This window comes from Podarcis liolepis, assembly GCF_965112155.1.
Source record: "Podarcis liolepis genome assembly, chromosome: 1".
Classification (NCBI taxonomy): Eukaryota; Metazoa; Chordata; class Lepidosauria; order Squamata; family Lacertidae; genus Podarcis; species Podarcis liolepis.
Genome location: NC_139554.1, coordinates 78,047,470 through 78,066,453, shown reverse-complemented (window position 1 = coordinate 78,066,453; position 18,984 = coordinate 78,047,470). Strand labels below are relative to the sequence as shown.

Below are 18,984 nucleotides of genomic sequence, written 5' to 3'. Positions count from 1 at the left end.
AGGGCAAAATCCAATTTGATTGTGCCATCTGAATTTGTTGGTATGTTCACAGGTTTTGGAACTGGAGACTAACTACAAACACCTCAGTTATGCAGTGATGTACTTCTTGGTCAACATAAGAACTTAAGAGCTCTTCTGGATCAAACGAAAGGCCTACCTAAGGACTAGTCAATGTGGTCTCTTCACACGTGAACCACAACTCCTATTATCCCTGAGCATAGTCAATGTGGGCTGGAGCTGATGGCAGTTGTAGTCCACAGCATCTGGATGGCACCATATTGGGTTATCTATTCCAGCAGCCCGTTTTCCACAGTAGTTGTAATTTTTTCCTTGATTTTCTTGTTTTATCTTATTGTAGACTGCTTTGAGGTTTTTTACAATCACACGATGTATGAGTTTTATGAAACAACCAAAATTGGGGAACCACTTATATCTGATGCAATAGCAAAATTGCAAAATTTGCTGTAATAGCAAATTTGAGTATAAACAGCAAGTCCCAATCTTGGAACAATTCAAGTTTCTTTGCACTTACCTGTTGACGAGAACAAGCAATAGTCTGTCTGCCGCTTGCTGTTACCAAGGAATAAAATGCCTGCTGTGTTTCTTGTGTTTTCTTCAAGGTTCAGGAGCTTTCACTTTGGCAAAGAATAAAGAAAAACAGAGGGAACACGTCGTATCAAATCAACCAGATGTTTTACCCAGCAAAACATAATGATCCATTAAATTTCAGCTAGGAATTGGGAGAGCTGTAATATTCAGTCGCTAATGGGACTGTCCATAAATAATATTAATTGCACTTTTAGAAACCTTTCAGAGCACCTTTTGCCCTTGCTGCCATTTTTCAGTGTAGTACAGACCCATCAGAAAGTAAGCCATAGGTATCACTACACCCCTACCAGCAAAATATTTTATGCCTGCCATGATGGAATATATTATCTTTATTTTTGTGTGTCAAACATAGAAAGTAATGAATAACACTTTTTTATTTTCTAAACTACTCCTTGAAAGAGTAGGCCCAAACTAGCCACCATGGGAGAGGTCTTCCCAGGGATGTCTAATGAAGATGCATATTGTGACTTCCTCATGCCAAGCACATCACCAGCACACTTCACTGACCACTACTTCTGGGAGCAAGGGAAACCCTTAGGTGTTATGAGGGAGATGTGTGTGGCAGCCATATGCTACCTCACAGTTCAGCTTCAGGCTATGAAAGGCGGTGTGTGTGTGTGTGTGTGTGTGTGTGTGTGTGTGTAGCAGGAAGCTGAGGGAAGCCTTGGAATAGGGAGAAGCAAAAAGGGCCCAAGGGACACTGGAGCATCTGCTTTGAGTGCAGAAGATCTCTGTTTCAGTCCCCAGCATCCTCAGACAGAACTGGGAATGTCCCCTTTTGAAACCCTTGCTGCCAGTTCGTGCAGACATCACTGAGCTTAATGGACCAATGGTCTGAGTCATCATAAAACAGCTTTTTGTGCTAGGCATTCACACTATTCACTGAGTGTTTCACTACTGAACAAAGTTCCATTATGCTGGAGATGGGTTCCCCTGCCCCCCACCTTTTCCTTGCACTTGAATTCTGCTCAAAGAAAACCCAGTATTTGCATTAAAAGCAAACTGACCACATGGAGTAATGCTTTATGTAAATGATATTTGGGGCCTTTGAAGAGTTTTGAAATTGGTGGGTACATAGGGACATAGTCATTTCCTTTCTGCTGTGTCTGTTGGTTTGATGTCTCTGCTCTGTGCTTGCTGTGCTCTTTCTTATATTATTATATCATTGTTTGAAGATGTAATCTCAGCTGTCATTGTAAGCCATCTTGGAAGCCTTTTTGGCTGGAAGGCTGGGTGTGTTTTCAACCAACCAAAATTCTTCCAGCACTACCAGAATCCAGTAACGCTGCTGAATCTGAACAGTGTTCACCTATGGAACATTTCCAGCATGCATCAGCAGTTCCATTGTGGTTTGTACATTTTGACCTTTCACCTTAAAAACAACCCTAGCAAATTTAGCATCCATAGTAACAGGAAGTTAATTTTTTCATACTCCAGTGAGCTGGCAAAGAACATCTGAGGCAATAAGAAAACTGCTTCAATCCAAGTCAGTAAGTCCATGAAGTTGATGGAAACCAATATGCTGTAACATATATTGAGTCACTTCTTACATAATCATAGCCATAGTCAGTGTTGCCAGGGAACAGAGTTTAGTTTTCTGGGATTGGTGCCATCTAAGCCTTTTATCTCATGACTTGCTGTACCTGGGACAGGTGTAGCCCTTTGCTCCCTGCACTGTTATCTGAAATCCACACTAAAGAGCCATGCTATACTTTTGGAAAATAATGGCATCATTCTACAAACCTCTGAATATCTATCTATCTATCTGAACTCAGTGGAGAAATTCTATGTAGCATAAAGATTATCCATTTGACCCAGCCTGCTTCCTCCAATGACAGCAGATCCTGACATTTTAAATCATACTTCGTACTCTTCTGCAGGAAACAAATAATGTGTGAAGCAGCTTCTGGGCCTTAAAGAAGAAATAGAAGGAGAGCACAGATTCTGGTTCCAGCAGACCATTACTGAGACACGCTAGATTAAAATATTGTACAGTATTTTAAGAAAGAACCTCCACCCCAAAACTAGTCAGACCTCTTGAGCAAACATACATCATAGTTATTACTCCAGGAAGCCCATCCTTCTTCTGTTAGTTGAGCAACAACAAACCTTTTGTTATGTGAACAAGGAAAGAGGATTGCATCCAAGATGACATAGATACAGGAGGGTGAGGGATCCTGATTTTGGGGATTCTTGTTTTCATTTAGCTCTTATGTGGATGAATTAAAAAGGGGAGGGGGCATTGTTTTAGGCTGAATGCAGCAGCAGCACAGACTCAAGATTTGAAGAGCTTTTTGTGATTTGTGGGTTTGAAAAGTAGCTTCTTTGCTTATTCCTTTATGACAAAAGAGGCTCTTTCACAACCTGCAAAGCTGACACACTGGTATGTGGCATCACATGATTATGATGTCACCACGCCAAGAAATTGCCCGTTCTAGGGAGAATCAAAATGAATCCCAACCTGAGCGGATTCTTTTATTGCAGAAGGGAGTGGACTTAAGGATAATAAACAAAACCATCCATTTCCCCTAACCACTGATGTCACATTACGTTCAATTCATTACACTATGAGTCAGCACTTGGGACTTTTTTTTCAGCCGTTAACTTTCCAGATGCTAAAGTGAGCGGCAACCTTCCCCCTCCTCCCCATTTTCTCTAAATTGTTGGTGCGTAGCACTCAAGCGTCCAAAATGAAATGCTTCAGTTTTGCACTGCTGCCGACTACTTGGCACTCGGAGCGGTGGCACCGCCGTCGCCTTCAAAGGAGACTTTGTTGCCGCCAATCTCGCGACAAACAATGCCGCAAAGATTAAATACCGAACGGAATGCGGCAGAATTGCATCGTCTTTGCAGCCCGGGCGGAGATGTTGATACCCTGAACCACATCGAGGAGGGGGAGGGGAAGGGAAGCCTACTCTGTCTTCTTGCGTTTCCTCCAATGATGCGGTGCATATTCATACCCATCCCACCTGCCTCCGCTTCCGATTACTTTTATTTAGTTTTAGTTTGAGATGTGAATCCTGAATAAAATCACCCCTGGTCCACGTGCCCGGGGAATGGGAGGAGGCTGGCCGAATGGATCAAGAAAAGAAAATGGAGTCTACAATACAAACAAGGGAGTGGAAATAAAGAAGTGCGTTGTGTGCGAGGGGGAATACACAACTGGCGGCGAGAGAGGGAGCGTGCAGAGAACCGCTGGAAGATGGAAAGCGGAGGAAGAGCTGCAGGCTGGGCTCGCGGAGTGGGTGGGTGGGGGAGGGAGGGAGTCTGGGCACAGCCGCCACTCCTTTTGTGCGCGCCGAGAGAGGCAGGAGGGAGGAAGCGGGGAGAGCAGCCGCCACCGCCGCTTGCCGCCACCTTGCTCCCTCCTTCCCCTCCCCCACAACCCCAAGGTTCTCTCCTCTGCATTTCAGCCTATGCGTATCGCAGGGATACGCGCGAGAGCCTAGGCAGCGCCGGATAACCAGAGCAACGGGGAAGGCAGCCAATGGACTTCCCGCGCCGCGTCTTCCCTCTGCACCAATCAGGGAGAGGCGCGGCCGCAACCTTGCGGTTGGCTCGGGCACGCAGCCAATCAATAGAGAGGAAGAGAGAGGGACGGCGGGGGGGGGGGTTGGTGGTGCGGATGCGAGCGGGTGGGAGGGGGCAAGGCTGATGAGCGCGAGGTGAACGCGCGCACGAGGTCGGCGTGCGAGCGGCTATAAGAACCCTCGCGAGCGCCGCGCGCCGCATACCGTCTGCGGGGCTCGAAGGCTGGAGGTGCGCAGCTGGGCATTTTCTGTGTGTGCGTGTGGCGCTACCGTTGTTCCTTCTGCCTCCCGAGCTCGCTCTCCTCTCGCTCGTCGGCCATGAAGACCAAGTTCTGTAACGGCGGCGAGGCCGACCCTTCCCCGCTGGGGCTCCTGCTGGGGTGCGCCCAGGGCCCGGTCTTGCCCGCCCTCACCCAGTCTCCCTCGTCGCCGCCGCTGCCGCCTTCCTCTCACGCCGAGGCCGAAGCCAAGCAGCAGCCCCTCGCCTTGCCGCCGACGCCGCCGACCCCTCCCTCCCCGCCGGCGGAGGAGCAGCCCGACCCCCGCACCCGCCGCAAGGCGTATTTTTGGTGCAGGGAGTTCCTGCGGGGGGCGTGGCGGGGGTTGCGGGAAGATCAGCTCCGCATCACGCCCATCAGGTCAGCCACATAGGGGTGGGGGTGGTGGGGTGGGGGAACATCAAGGGATCAGCCTTCTAGGGTGAATGAGATTAAGCTCTGTGTGTCTCTGAGCGTGTACAGAGTGCCTTCTCGTCGTCACGAAGCAACCACATCTGGCATCAGGTTTCCAAGAGAGGGTTGTCCCATGACGATGCGGCCCCTTCAAACCTGAAATGAGGGGAAGGGGTGGGGCTGTCGGCTCTTGTCGGACCTGGCACCTTTTGTCTCCCCACAGTCTTACTGATAACGACGTTATGGAGGGGAGTCATTAAGGCTTCATATCGGATCTATACGCACTGAAATGTTACAGGGAAACCATTGTCCATATGGTGGTACTGTCGTTTTCTACCAAGGGCACGCCACTGACCTCCCAAGAGTAATGGAAGGGTATGAGGAGACCTATGTTTTGGGGAGATGGCAGCTTCACTGCTGCCAAGGACCTGTCGGTGCCTATATGTATCTAGAGATGTTTCTGTATATTGCAAACATAGTGTTGCCTTATGTGTGAGAACATTTGAAGGTATCTCAATAGATAAATTAGTTAGATGAATGATTGACTCATTCCTGATACCTTCCTAGGCCATTGTTTGCACTAACCATGGTTTAGAATCCTTACAATAGTTCTGGCTTAAAAATGTATAGGAATATTGTAGTCTAGAGTTGCTTGACTGCTTTTGTTTCTCTTTTGCACTCCTATGGAGATAGAGCAGTAGCCCCAACTGTGAATTCAGACATCACAACCATATACAGTTGGCAAAGCTTATGGTTAACAAGCCCATTTTAAGACATAGTTTGTTTCCTCTCCCCCCAGTTTACTGGATAATTTATGAACTGAACCCCACAGTTCATCTTCTTTAACCATAGTTAGTGAATTGTGCCATTATCTACTCTTCAGAACCTTTGACACAAATGGGATAAGAATAGAAAGTAATGTGTGGACGTCCATTAACTTTTGGGAGCACATCTTTTATCTCTCTGTAGTATAGTATGAGACAGATTTTTTGACCACAAGCAAGGGTAGGGTGTGCATACATCTTTCAAGCCATCCCACAGTGATAAAGATGTTGTCTCTGTTAAGCCTTGAGCTGTTTTGTTGAACTCAGAAGTTACTTTCATCTAGGACAGAGTTTCCCAATCTTTGGTCTCCAGTAACTGCTGAACTACAACTCCCATCACCCCTAGCTAGCAGGAGCAGTGGTCAGGGATGATGGGGATTGTAGTCCAAAAACATCTGGAAGCTCAAGTTTGTGAAACCCTGATCTAGGAAATTAAATGAATTCCACTACATGTGTGGCTAAATAGATATGTATGTTTGTGCCAAAAATGTGTTGCACTTCACAAGTTTGATTTATTCAGTTTACTATTTTGAATTGATTTCTATACAGGAATTGCTTGTGTTCTACGATTTGAGCTGATGATATTCCTGGAGGTTTTTGTTTGCTTACATTAGCCCATAGTCCGAAAGGAAAATCCATTTTTAAAAAACTCTTTAAATACACTACTAAGTTGACTTCACTGATTGTCTAGTAGCCATTAAATGGGAATGTACCATTCAAAAAAGCTTCAGAGGTGATGAAAAGTTTAAGGCAATATTTTAAAAATGTGAGTCAAACTTAACTTGTAAGATGGTTTCTGAACAATGAAATGTGTATTCTACCCTGTGATTTTTTTTTGAATGAGACTGCTCAGCAGTATGAGTCATTTTTTGGCAACAAGTTACTGTAGTATCAGGTGCCTTGCTCTGACTCTCAATGCCAGCAATGAGTAGATAACTGGCTTGGGTATAGTATGGGTAAGTAATCAGGAATGGAAATTTTTAAAGATTTTGTATAATTGCCTCTGAAGAAAAGAAGTAAAACAAAAACCTTTTCTAATCACTTTAATTTTCCTAGAATGCCCAACAGTTAATACTCATACCAGATATGTCAGAGAGGGATTTATTGCCTTGTAATTTTTTTAATTTAAAATGCTTTGTTTAAAATATTTGTCCTGTCCTTTATCCCAGATCCATGGACAAGTAACATTAATTTTGAAAAACTAGAACCAATCCATTGGAATACATATAGCATTTCCCCATTTAACATGTTTAGAATGTTAATAGTTAATCTGAACTCTAAAAGCCATAGTTGCAGAATGTTCACAAGTAGCTGGATTCTGGCATTTGGCAGAATCACACTGGTGTGTAAAAGAGGTCATAATGTAACCCAAGAGGTCACAATATAATAGTGTTGAACATTATTACAGCCCAATTCTAAATACTGTATGTTGACTTAGATATATGGAATACTACGGAACTTAGTGGGACTTAAATTTCCTTTTAAGTATGCTTAGGAATGTAGCTTTAATATCTCTATAGTTTATTTAAAATAGACACTTTCTTAAACACACAACTGTTCGCAACTTTTAGCATGCAGTTCCTGCTGTTAAACGTTAATAATCTTTGCAGCATTGTGTCTATTCTTGGAGCTGCCATTTATAAAACTCATCTGAATCCCTATTTTGTATAAACATTACTTTAGTGTACAATCCAATACATGCCTACTCAGAAGTAAGTCCAATTGAATTTAATGTGATTTCCTCCTGGGGAAATGTGTATAGGATTACAGCCTGAATATGTTCTAGGAACAATCAGGAATTGTGATTAAATTTGCTTCAAATATACTAAAACTATCCAAATAACCCATTTTAGTTAACTTTGAGAAGTGGTCTTGTTCTATCAAAACATGGATGAAAAAGATGGGTGCATACTGCTCCCCTTGTGGTATCAAAACCAGAAACCAGCTTCTAGGATATCTTTACTTTTCTATGGGTTATATACTGTATAAATACATAAGAATACAATTCTTTTAGATACTGATATAGCTGTATTTAAAATAATCTGGGACTGCTGCCTATCTGTTGAGCCATGATCCTCAGCATCGGCAGTGCTTTGTTTCTGAGCAAGTCTGCTTAAGCTGCAACTGAGAATAGACCCACACGGTTTTTCCCCTTCAGTATCTCTTCCATCTCACATGCCCTGCAATAAAGACTTTACTCTTGCAAAAAACAAACCCCCCCCCAAACACCTGGGAATAGTTCCTTGCTACTTATCTTTGTGTAGAGCCTCATACCGGAGTGGGGGGGAAACCCTTCACTTCTGGAGCAGCCTTTGCCAATTCTAGCTTGGTCTGATGGGAGTTGTAGTTGAAAATATCGGGAGGGCAACAGCTTGTTGAAGGCTGTTCTGGAGTAACCAAGTCTTGGGGGTTGTAAACTTTATGGGGCCTTTAGGCACATTTGAAAACCAGAGAAGCAGTTGTTAGATCTATCTAACAATAGATCCTTCTTTCAACCCTAATTTTAGCAGTTGCGGGGGGAGGACCTTGTGTGTTCCAGGGGAGGCTTATGTGGGTGCATACACAGGTGCAAGTGCCGCACTGAAGACCCTTCACATCCTCCAAATGTTTAAAATGTGGGCATGACTAAACACAAATTTAGGTTTCTTCTATAAGGTTTTGTTTAAGAGGTGCTAAAGCATTGTTTTTCTGCTACTGTAAACTTTCACTTGTACCTGAAGAATAAAGAAGTGTGTTGTGGAGGGAGGTGCTTAATTTCGCCTACCTGTTTTTCTGGTACAGTGGTGCCCCGCAAGACGAATGCCTCGCAAGACGGAAAACTCGCTAGACGAAAGAGTTTTCCGTTTTGGAGGTGCTTCGCAAAACGAATTTCCTATGGGCTTGCTTCACAAGACGAAAATGTCTTGCGAGTTCCTGCGGGGTTTTTTTCCTTCCCCCCCTTTTTCTAAGCCGCTTATCAGCTGATCCGATAAGCCGCTAATAGCGCTAAGCCGCTAATCCGTCAATAGGCTTGCTTCGCAAGACGAAAAAACCGCTAGACGAAGAGAATCACAGAACGGATTCTTTTCGTCTTGCGAGGCACCGCTGTACTATAGGTTTGTTAGGGTAAACACAGAAAACTGTTGAAAGAGTGGGTGCACATACCTGTTTTCTGGTCCGAACCTTCCCCTACTCAAGCTGCTTTTCTCTCACAGAAAGAGATGTCAGGTTTTTCAATATAGCATGCTGTTCATCCTTAAAGTGCTGGTCGAAAGTTTTTACTTTCTGCTGCTTTGTCATCTTTTTCTGGTATATAGCTTGAGTATTCTCCGTGAAGGTTCTTAGTGATAGCAAATCAAGGGCTTTTCTTTGCAATTGAAGAAAAAGTGCCCCAGCTGCACTTCAGTTTTGGGTTTCTTGTAAAAGATTAGGAGTAGGGAATAACTCCAAAGAAAGATGGGCTAACTTGGCAGAGAGTAGTTTCCGGTACTGTACTCCTTTCTGTTGTAGTATCTTTGTGTAATTTGATACTCTGGACACAGATCGAGAGTAGCTTTTTGTGGTTTAATTATTAAATTGGACTATTCTGCCTCTAGGAAAAATAATCCAAACTAGCAAATGCTGCCTATCTCAAATGTTTGTTCATTTAGCTTCATACATATTTCTTCATTTAGCTTCATAAACCAGTTATGATGGTGTGCTTTTCCTCCTGAATGGAAGTGCACAACAGGGCTTGCTTTCAGATTTAGAGCTGCTACTACTTCAGCAGTACAAGCAACTGTAAGGTTCCTTGGTTTCAACTGGTGCTTTATTAAAACGAATAAGGCAGCAGATGCTTTGCATAGGCACATTCTTGCTGAAGGTTCCCCTCCCCCAACAAATAGATGTGTTGGCAGCCCAGTCCATTTATGAAATAAATGAGTAGCAAATTGCATCAATATGAATTGGTTTAAGTTTCTTCTAGTACTTGAGAACTTCAGCCAGGAAATTCCCCTCTTTTAGACTTGCTTAGAAGCAAGGCTACATCATCATCAGCTGGTCTGTTGGGGATTGCAAGCTAGAGTTCTTTCTCTTTCTTCTTCAGGAAAGAGAAAGTTCTGCCTGCCACAGTTCCCACAGGGCAGCCCTGTTTAACACACAGGCAGCATTGCTGAAGTTGTGTGTGAGAGGAGCCTTGTTAGCTATACATTGTGTAGAGGAGCACATCACTAATGTGCCCCTCAGATGAGGGATGGTCCTGCCTGCCTCTTAAATAAGAAGCGGGTGGTGTCAAAGCTATGTGCAAAACTATCTGCATTCTTCTGTTTAGTAATCTCTCATAAATTTAGAAAGAATGAATGCTAAGCAGGGGGCATCACAGGAAGCTGCTTTTATATCAAGTTGGACCATTGGCCCATCTAATTCCATATTGTCAGCACTGTCTGGCAGTAATGCTCTAGTCTAGGGGGTTTAAAGCAGGTTCTTTTCCCTTCCTGGAAATGCCACGGATTGAATCTTGAGATCTCATCTTGTAAAGCAGGCACTGAGCTGCAACCCTTCCTCTTACACAGAGCAGATACCCTAGTGGAACATTCCTTTATAACTGCGTATCAAAGGAGTTGTGCCTTGAATTGCTTCACCCTTTGTAGTTTGTCATGACAATTGCACTTTGACAGTTGAAATTAACGTAGTAAAGCATAAGCTTCAAGAGGCATCACTTAAGAATAATATTTTATTTATATGGCGCCACCCAATTTGGGAGAAAGGTGGGCTTCTATGTACACGAAATGAACACATTATAGAATCAGTGCATGTTGGAGGCACCCACAATAGTGTCCATGGCAAGGGCCTGAGATTCGAAGCTTTCTTTTAAAAAGGTAAGTCTCTAGCCCTCCTAGAAAGAAAGTAATGAAGCAAAGTGTGCAGCTATCATTCTAAGCAATTTCTGTGAAATGAGTCTGCCTACTCCCTGTCATTTTTTAGCCAATCAGTGAGTTGTCTGGACACAAGGCAGTAGGAGTCCCTGGGGTCCTAAATAATTACTATTTCCCCCTACACATGGGTGCACCTTTCCTGCATCTGTCTTATTTTCTAGTCCTCGAGTCCACCCATTTGCTGCTCTGCTTATTTTGTTTTGCTGCCTATCAGCTACATGGAGCAGGCAGCTCCTTCAGAGACTTTAAAAAAAGATGTGAGTTGAGGTAATGACCTAAATTAGTCATGGCCATTAATTTCAATTGGTCTACTCTGAGTAAAAGTTTATTACAACCCATAATAATTATAAGATTTCCCCTGGTTGTTCCCAAGTTGCTGTTGTGGGGGGGGGGGAGTGGGATTGTTCTCAAATTGCTTGGGGACTGGAGAGCATTATCTTCTCATCGTACAAAATATAAAAAATTTGAGAAGCTTGTAGGTGATATTCAGCCTCAAACGTTACACTAGTTTGGGCCAGTATTGCTCAACTACAACTCTGGTGATTTATTTAATTCATTTTCTGTGTTTTTTTTCCTTTTTTAATTCAATAAAGATAATATGCGTTTGTATTTCTAACTATGCCTCTGTATGGCTGACTGTAGCAATTGAAAATTATTCCTGGATTCAGTTATATTTTATTTTCTAGCTCTAATGTATAGTGACACGCAGCATAACAACCAAGACTTAAAACTGTGTGGAAAAGGAAGTTTTTCAAACATTTTTTGTTTACCAAAAAAATTCAAATGGATTTTTCCTAATTGGAACAAGTTTTGTTCCTGTGTGTCTCCTTTTTCTGCTCTTTTGGAGATGGTAGTCATTTTGTATTAGGCCACACCTCTGGTAGCAGCCATTTTGTGACTTTGCCCTTGGTATTGCCCTTATGTAGATTGTCAGTTAGGAATAAAGACTAAGGGGTTAAGCTGAACCAATGGCAGAATATCTTAAAGTACCAAATTAACTCCATTACAGCACTCATTGGTCATATACGCACCCCAGCCGTCTATAACTATATTCTATCTTCTGAGCTTTCAGAAATGTCCATGAAGTTCCACCATAGCACAGCAGTTTTCACTTTTCATACTCCTGCTGTAAATGCCTTTGGTTTTACAATAACTGGATGAATTAGGCTAGCTTTTTGAACTTAAAACATAGAATTAGTTCTTAATAAGGATATGTTTTATTGCTCTCCTAGATGATATGTGAAATTTTAAGAGCACACTAGAGGCTTTTAATGAGGTGGGAGGTAGTTTCTCTTGCATTCTCTGCACTACAGCCAAGCTGCTTGCAACTTCTCCTTCAGCACCTTGTTGCTAGGACCTCAAATGCTGCTGTGCACCACATTTGCACTGCGAGGAAGAATGTGCTATGCCACTTTGTTCCAAGAGGTAGTCATCCCAGCTTTTCTTCACCTCCACCTGTTCTCAGAGTAGAATACATCCTGGACTGAACAGGGCCCAACACCCAGATGACTTCACCAGTCCAAAAACTCATTTCGGAATGGGGTGGAGTGGGTGGGTGAGGAGAGGGGCAATGCATCACTAATGCATTGCACCCCTTCTCATCTTTCCAAAACCAGTCAGTAAGGTAGGAGCCATGCCCAACCCAATAACTCTTTTAAGGAAGCAGATAAAATAGATGTTCCCTCAAGGCTGATGTGAATATCAATCGTCATTATAGGGAAAAATGTGGACTGCTTAACTTTACTGAGAAGGACTAATTGTGGTCAGCCCATTCACTATACCTCAGTATTGTATACCTCATGGTGGTGTTGTGATAAAATCAGATAACTCAATGTATAGTGCCTTGAGTGAATGTCTTAGAAGTGCAGGATATATGAAAATACACTTTATAAGCTCAGCACTCTTATATACGGTAGCATTTTATCATTGTAGAGAACTCATTGTTATAAATAATCTAACAAACATGCTTTGCCTCTAGTCACATATTATGGTCCTTACCATTGTCCAAAATTATTTATTAGCTGTTCTACCTTAAACAGTGGCTTTGGAGACATAAATGCAAAGTACTAGTAAACATAAATTTCTTCCTAATTCTTCTAACTTATATTTAAATACAGATTTGGGAATGAAATTCAAGCTATGTATTAATAAAGTTAGTGTTAGGAGTAGAACCTGGAAGACCAGGGTTTACATCCGTACTCTGCCATGAAGTAACTCTACCTCAGAGGGTTGTTGTGTAGATAAAATGGGGAGTGGGAGGAGCATGGAGGAAATGTGGAATATAAATGTAGACATAATATAGTCAGTGCTGAAAAAATAGAAAGTTAGGCTGTGTAGAATAGCTCTTTCATGTCCAGTTGTCTAATTCAGGGTATTGGAATCTGAACTTCAGTCATGTGAGAAGTGCAAGTGTTCATATGTGTAACTCATAATACTTTCCTTCTTAGGGGAGGCCTCAGCAACATGCTGTTCCAGTGCTCATTACCTGATACCATGGAGACTGCTGCAGATGAACCACGCACAGTTCTTCTTCGCTTATATGGTGCCATTCTACAAATGGTGAGTATTTGGTGTGGGGGAGTGGGCTGATGTTTAAACATCTTGCATTAGAATAGGCTTGAAAATAGATTTTATTGCACATGCATAGTCTGATTTGAGAACTCTTCAGTTTAGATTTGTTCATTTCTTATTGCCTAGAAATTGCTTTCTACGCAGATCTCAGATGTATAGTTTTTTTTAGTTAGTGCGATGCACTGTCTTGTCAGTATGCATGCGGACGTTTCCTGGAGTTTTACTATTCAGAAAAATTGTCACTTATTACCCTCTTTGTGCTTTGCAGACTTAAACTGAGAAACAACATTCATGGTAAATCTGATAACTGTCTAGAATTGCGTTGAATCATTAACTACAAGCATATAGCAGCTTCAAGTCTTTCCCCAAAATTCCTTCCAGGAAACATGTACCAAGCTTTTACTGTCAGTAATCTAACAGCATTTGGTAGAAGCACTTCATTTTCCCTTTTCCCATTTTGTTGCTTCCAAGTGCATTGCTCTGGATGCATGCAGATGGAAATTGGAAATTGAGGCCATGATCAATTCACTGGTGCCGTATCTATGGACAAAGGATTCCTGTAGATCCAATAGCGCTCCTGTTTACTTATGTCAGGGTTTTACGTTATGCTTCAGCCACATTTCCAGCATGATTCACAATATATATAAATGACAGGATAAAAATACAAAACCCAGAATTGTGATATGCATAGCTGCAACTAAAAGCAATTGAACTTAAAACATGGGAAAATACATGTCTGTGCTTGGTGCTGAAAAAAATAGCAATGTGTGCATCAGACAAGCCTCCCTGGAAAGGGAATTTTACATGCAACATCAAGCAGGCAGTTTCTTTAGTTGCCATCCACTTGTTTCTGATGATAAGGATGCCTGGAGGAGTACTTCCAGAGATGGCCTCCAATAATGGACACGCTGACATGGAGGTGGGCCTTACTTCTGGTACCCAAGTCTTAAGCTATGTAAGCCTTTAAAGGTAAGCATCAGCACTTTGAATTGTACTTGGAAATGGACTAGAAACCAGTATTCTTTAATTACCTGTGAGGATAGATCCCAGTTAATAGGAATATTTTGAGCCAGTTGCAGATTCCAAGCAATCTTCAAAGGCAGGCACACAAACAGTTCATTACAATAGCTCAGGGATGGCAAATTAGATCTAGCCCGCTTGTCAGTGGGAATAATTGGGAGTCTAATCAAAGTGTGCCTCTGATTATTCCTTTCTAGCCCTGGCTGGACTGCAAAGGAACATTAATGGTTCAGTTGCAAAAATGGGAGGCTTGCTCAGCTTTCCCTAATGAAAATACGGTAGGTCTTCTGTTTGGCACCAAAAACAAGTCCAGCTTGGGGCAGGAGTTAAGTGCAGTTAGGAGCTCCCAAGTGGAATCAATCCCACAGAGCTTTTATTTTGCGTCAAATTTAAAAGGTGCTGAATGAAGGCCTTGCTTGAAGAGGAGCAGTTAGGAGTGCACTATAACACTCCTGATTGTTGTTTCGCAGCTGTGGCTGTATCTGCTGTACACCTGACGTCACAGGATGTTGGTGGGTTGGAGTTTTCCAAGCCATATTAGTTTTCCAAGCTAATCCTAGAGGTTACCAGGGTATGGTCATGCTATTCCTGTCTAGAATGAGACTGCAGCTGCCATAACAGTCTTAAGTAGATGAAAAACACTTTGTGTCGCAGAAGCTATCTGAGCCATGTGACATAAGTGGATCTAGGAGCACCTCTTGGACTTCTCTGTTGATCTTGTGGGAATCCTTCACACACAGGTACTGCACCAGCAGTGGACTGAATCATGCCACATATTTTTATGTAATGGTTGTGTTTAGCCACAGAATTTACACACAAAAATGCAAGTCTGTTTATTTCTTTTAGACATAGGATTCACTGTGGCATGTCTGACGAGTTGTAATGTGCCTCTGAGTAAGTTCCAGTGAGCAGGAAATGGCCTTAGGTCCTAGGTATAGATGTTGGTAGGTCTGTATTAAAACAATTTGTCCATGTAGACATTGACATACTCTTGAATTTCCATTTGTGAAATGAACCCACGTACAAGATTGTTGTCACTTCTGTGTTTTATACACAACACATTATCATTTAGAAAATGACCAAGCAATTTAGATTTAACGTATCTTGAATTGCTTTCTGACCAGCTATTTTGAATCTAGATTTATCAACAGAATGACAATCAACAACTGTGCATTAAAGCAGTTAATGATGTAGTAATCTTGATAGAGAGTGTTGAACTCATTGGCAAAATACAGGTAATCTATGACTAGTAAAAGGAAGATTTTCTCCTTGCACTTGCACTCTACAAGGGTGGCAAAATGAGTTCTGCTGTAACACTAAACAGCTGATGCATTATGGATAAAGGGATAAAGAAAATGCATTCACATATACAAACGATTATAGCAGTGGGGTAGAGTTCCCACTCCTATGGAGCTTCCTCATTGTAAACATATGCTTAGCCCCCAAAGTATCTCCACTTGCTTGTACTCCATGTTATAAAACTGATATACAGGCAATTTCCATATATTGAAATGAAGTGTTCTGCATGCCTTCATATAACTGAGAACAATGAGATTACTGGGGCATCAGTTGGTGCTTGTAAGTATGAAGCTCGGATTGTGTATTGCAGTATACAAAATACTTGGATTGGAAATATGTAAGCAAGTTACTGCTGCAATGTCTTTCTCTGGTCCATCTTAGCAATGTATTACAAGGAAACAGTGGCTTGAACCATTGGCACTAGAACTATCAATTAAACTAACAGTTCAGCGATAGTTACACTGAATGTTTTATTTTAACAAATTATTTAAGCCACACCCCTGGCTTTATAAAATCTTCAGTGTATGAGCTGATTGCATATTATAAGTAACCTTTATTTGTACAGGCTGCCTGTACAAAGTAGTTTGTAGAAATTAGGGCATCAGTGATTTGCTAATGTTTTCATCTGAAAAAAATAAGGCAGCGTTTTCAGGATCTCAGTAGTAATTTCCATCATATCTGTTGTAATCATTGTACTCTGAAGAAATTTTCCTATGAATATCCAAGTTTGGAGAATCCTAAACCAGAACATGGGCACATACTGCTTTCCCTCAATACCCACTTTTTAAACAAAACCTTCTGTGTCCTTATATGAAGAAAATAACACTGGAGCTCAGAATTTTTCTCCAAGATCTAGTTTGGCCAATTATTTGAGTGTTAATATCCTAACCTTTTTTGTCTTGGTATTTAAGATCTTTTGAGATTTCTAACTTCCTTTATTTCCATAGTGGCAGTGAAATGACTGCTCTTGTTGGTGCAGTTCACTAAGGGTTAAGTAAGCAGAGACAGTCCCAAGGTAAAACTTTCAGATTATATTGAGGGTTTCAGCATAAGCATTTGTCTTTTCCAGATCAGTATTCAATGCATAAGCAAACTGATTGTGCTATAGTTTTAGATCTTCATCTGAGATCTTAAGGAACTTCCTTGTACCAAACAGGAGTAATTTAGAAGAAAAATAATTTCAGTGATGCTGATATTTTTAAAAGTTCCGGGGATGCTGGTTTTAAATACTGATGCACATACGTATAATTTTCTTGCACTATTACTTACCCTCAATATCCATCTGTATGGCTTAAGACAGAAATATAGCTACCAACAATTCCAGCCATCATTAGCAATCATTGGAGTGATAAGAGTTGTAGTCTAACAACATCAGGAGGGCCATATGTTCCCCATCACTAGTTGAAACAGATAACATTTTGATTATAACTTAATTCTTCTTTGTTTATGCCTGCATGCAGAAAATAATAGTATCATTATCAAATACACATGTAATCTGAGGTTCAAAGTTTTGCCCCACCTCCCCATTCATTCAAAATTTACCATAGAAAACCAGTCCAGTAAATTTCAACTAAAGCCTTCTTTAAAAACAAACACTATTATTTACAGGCTAACAATGACTCCAGTTTGCTTGTCACATAAATTCTGGAAGACACAAATGTCAGTACATACTGTTCAATATAAATTGTTTCAGGTTGGCTAAAGTTACCATGCAAAAATGGCATGGGGCCTCCCTTAGTTATAGCTGTTATTTTAAGCCACATTTTATGCATGCATGATATGAAGGCAGGAAGTGAGCTTAGTTGGGTTGATCTGTGTAAAACTTGAAAGCCTGGTTGAGATTACTATAGTCTCCAATCACATAGGTGAGCTACTTTTTAAACAAGCTGAATATTTGTGCTTTTGTGGAATTGCTATTCTAATTAATCATTGGTGTGTTTGAAAAGCAAATGCACATGCTATACCTAGGATTCCCCTCCAAAAATCTGAAAGGATGTCTTAATAGCAGTTCAATCCTGTTACATCCACACACACATACACATATGAATGAAAACTAGAGTAGTTGTTGGCACCATTGCTTAGCTTTAAAAGGATTCATTTTTAGAAATGATTTCCTTGTAACAAAGAAACTAATGTTGGTCCAACAAAGCAATTTGAATTTGGAGTTCAAATACAAGTTCTTGCTTCTGTACACTGACACAAACTACTTTGCAGTATTGTTCATTGTTTCAAAGTACAGTGGTGCCTCGCAAGATGAAATTAATCCGTTCCGCGAGTCTCTTCGTCTAGCGGTTTTTTCGTCTTGCGAAGCAACCCTATTAGTGGATTAGCAGTTTAGCGGCTATTAAAGGATTAGCAGCTAAAAGGCTATTAGCGGCTTAGAAAAAGGGGGGGAAGCGAAAAAAATAGGAACACTTGCAAGACGTTTTCGTCTTGCAAAGCAAGCCCATAGGGGAAATCATCTTGCGAAGCAGCTCAAAAACGGAAAACCCTTTCGTCTAGCGGGTTTTCCGTCTTGCGAGGCATTCGTCTTGCGGGGCACCAATTTAGTACTTAATACCCATATATCCCAATTAAAGAAAGAGCTGGGGATAAGGGCCCGTGCCCTATTTTTGATGGCCAGGTATAAAACTTGGTTTTGCTATTACTAACTGTAAAATCACAATATTGTATAATAAAGGAAGCATTTAAGACTACTTAATCTTCCTATAGTCCATCATTCACAGTCATTTTGAGAAGAAGGTTGTGAGTACTGACTGCAATTCTGTGGTATTGAATACCTACTTTTTCTGCTTGTAACTAAACAAATATATAGAATTCTGCAATTGTAAAACTCCATTACTGATGTGATTCTTGCTCTTAATGTCTTGTAGCAAGGAATAACCACAAATGCCTCTTAGTGGCAGATAATTTGATAGCTGCACTCCTGTTAAGGGGACACTTGTTTTGTTGGGTGGCATTAAGGGTCTTCTGGGGGTGATGTACCATTTTAGTTGTATGTGCATGTGTTCTCTGCTGCAGGCTTGTCCATGCGATCGTGCCTAGAGCACTCTGGTTTCCAGGTGACAGACACGATTCACGGTATAGTATGAGATCTCTGAAGTTGGAGCATTCTCTACGGGTTTCATTTCTTTATGACTCAGAGTGTGAAGTTATCATGAAAATGCTTGCCTTATTAACATTTTTATAATGTCCAAACTGTTGAGAACTGACTACTAAAATAGTGCATTAAACACCCCACCTTCCTTTTGCTCCTTTTAAAGAATGGTAACTTGATCAGAAGTAAAAAGGATTAGGGATGTTCTTGGTGTTAGTAGGAATGTTGTAATAACATCTCTTATTCTTTCTGCTGTAGCATATTTTATTAAAAATGGTTGACACCACCTGTTTTGATGTTTCTCAGTCTTGAGAAACCTCCCTCTGTAGTCTCAACATTGCAACTTTTGTACTTATATTTTAAGCCTGGAATACAATTGGGTACAAAACTACCAGAGATAAGTAATTTCATCTTGTAAAGGTTAGGTGCATGGCCTGCAGAACTGGCCAGGATGATAAATAATGCCAAACT

General features: G+C 41.4%; 1 protein-coding gene and 1 long non-coding RNA gene across 2 annotated transcripts in view; one reads left to right on the top strand and one right to left on the bottom strand.

The window, feature by feature from the left end:
- Window positions 1-1,594: 1,594 nt before the first annotated feature.
- Window positions 1,595-3,843, bottom strand: LOC310695776. Its single transcript, XR_014520227.1, has 2 exons — window positions 2,657-3,843; window positions 1,595-1,903 (listed from the first exon to the last, which is right to left on the bottom strand). It is a non-coding gene; the product is annotated as an uncharacterized lncRNA (long non-coding RNA).
- Window positions 3,844-3,891: 48 nt separating this feature from the next.
- The window catches only part of CHKA (choline kinase alpha), a 29,669-nt gene continuing 14,576 nt past the window's right edge, over window positions 3,892-18,984 (top strand). Inside the window, exons 1-2 of the mRNA XM_083480390.1 lie at window positions 3,892-4,777; window positions 12,974-13,085. Of these exons, the coding sequence (XP_083336516.1) occupies window positions 4,458-4,777; window positions 12,974-13,085 (432 nt within the window). The 5' untranslated portion in view covers window positions 3,892-4,457. The remainder of the gene's footprint in view (window positions 4,778-12,973; window positions 13,086-18,984) is intronic.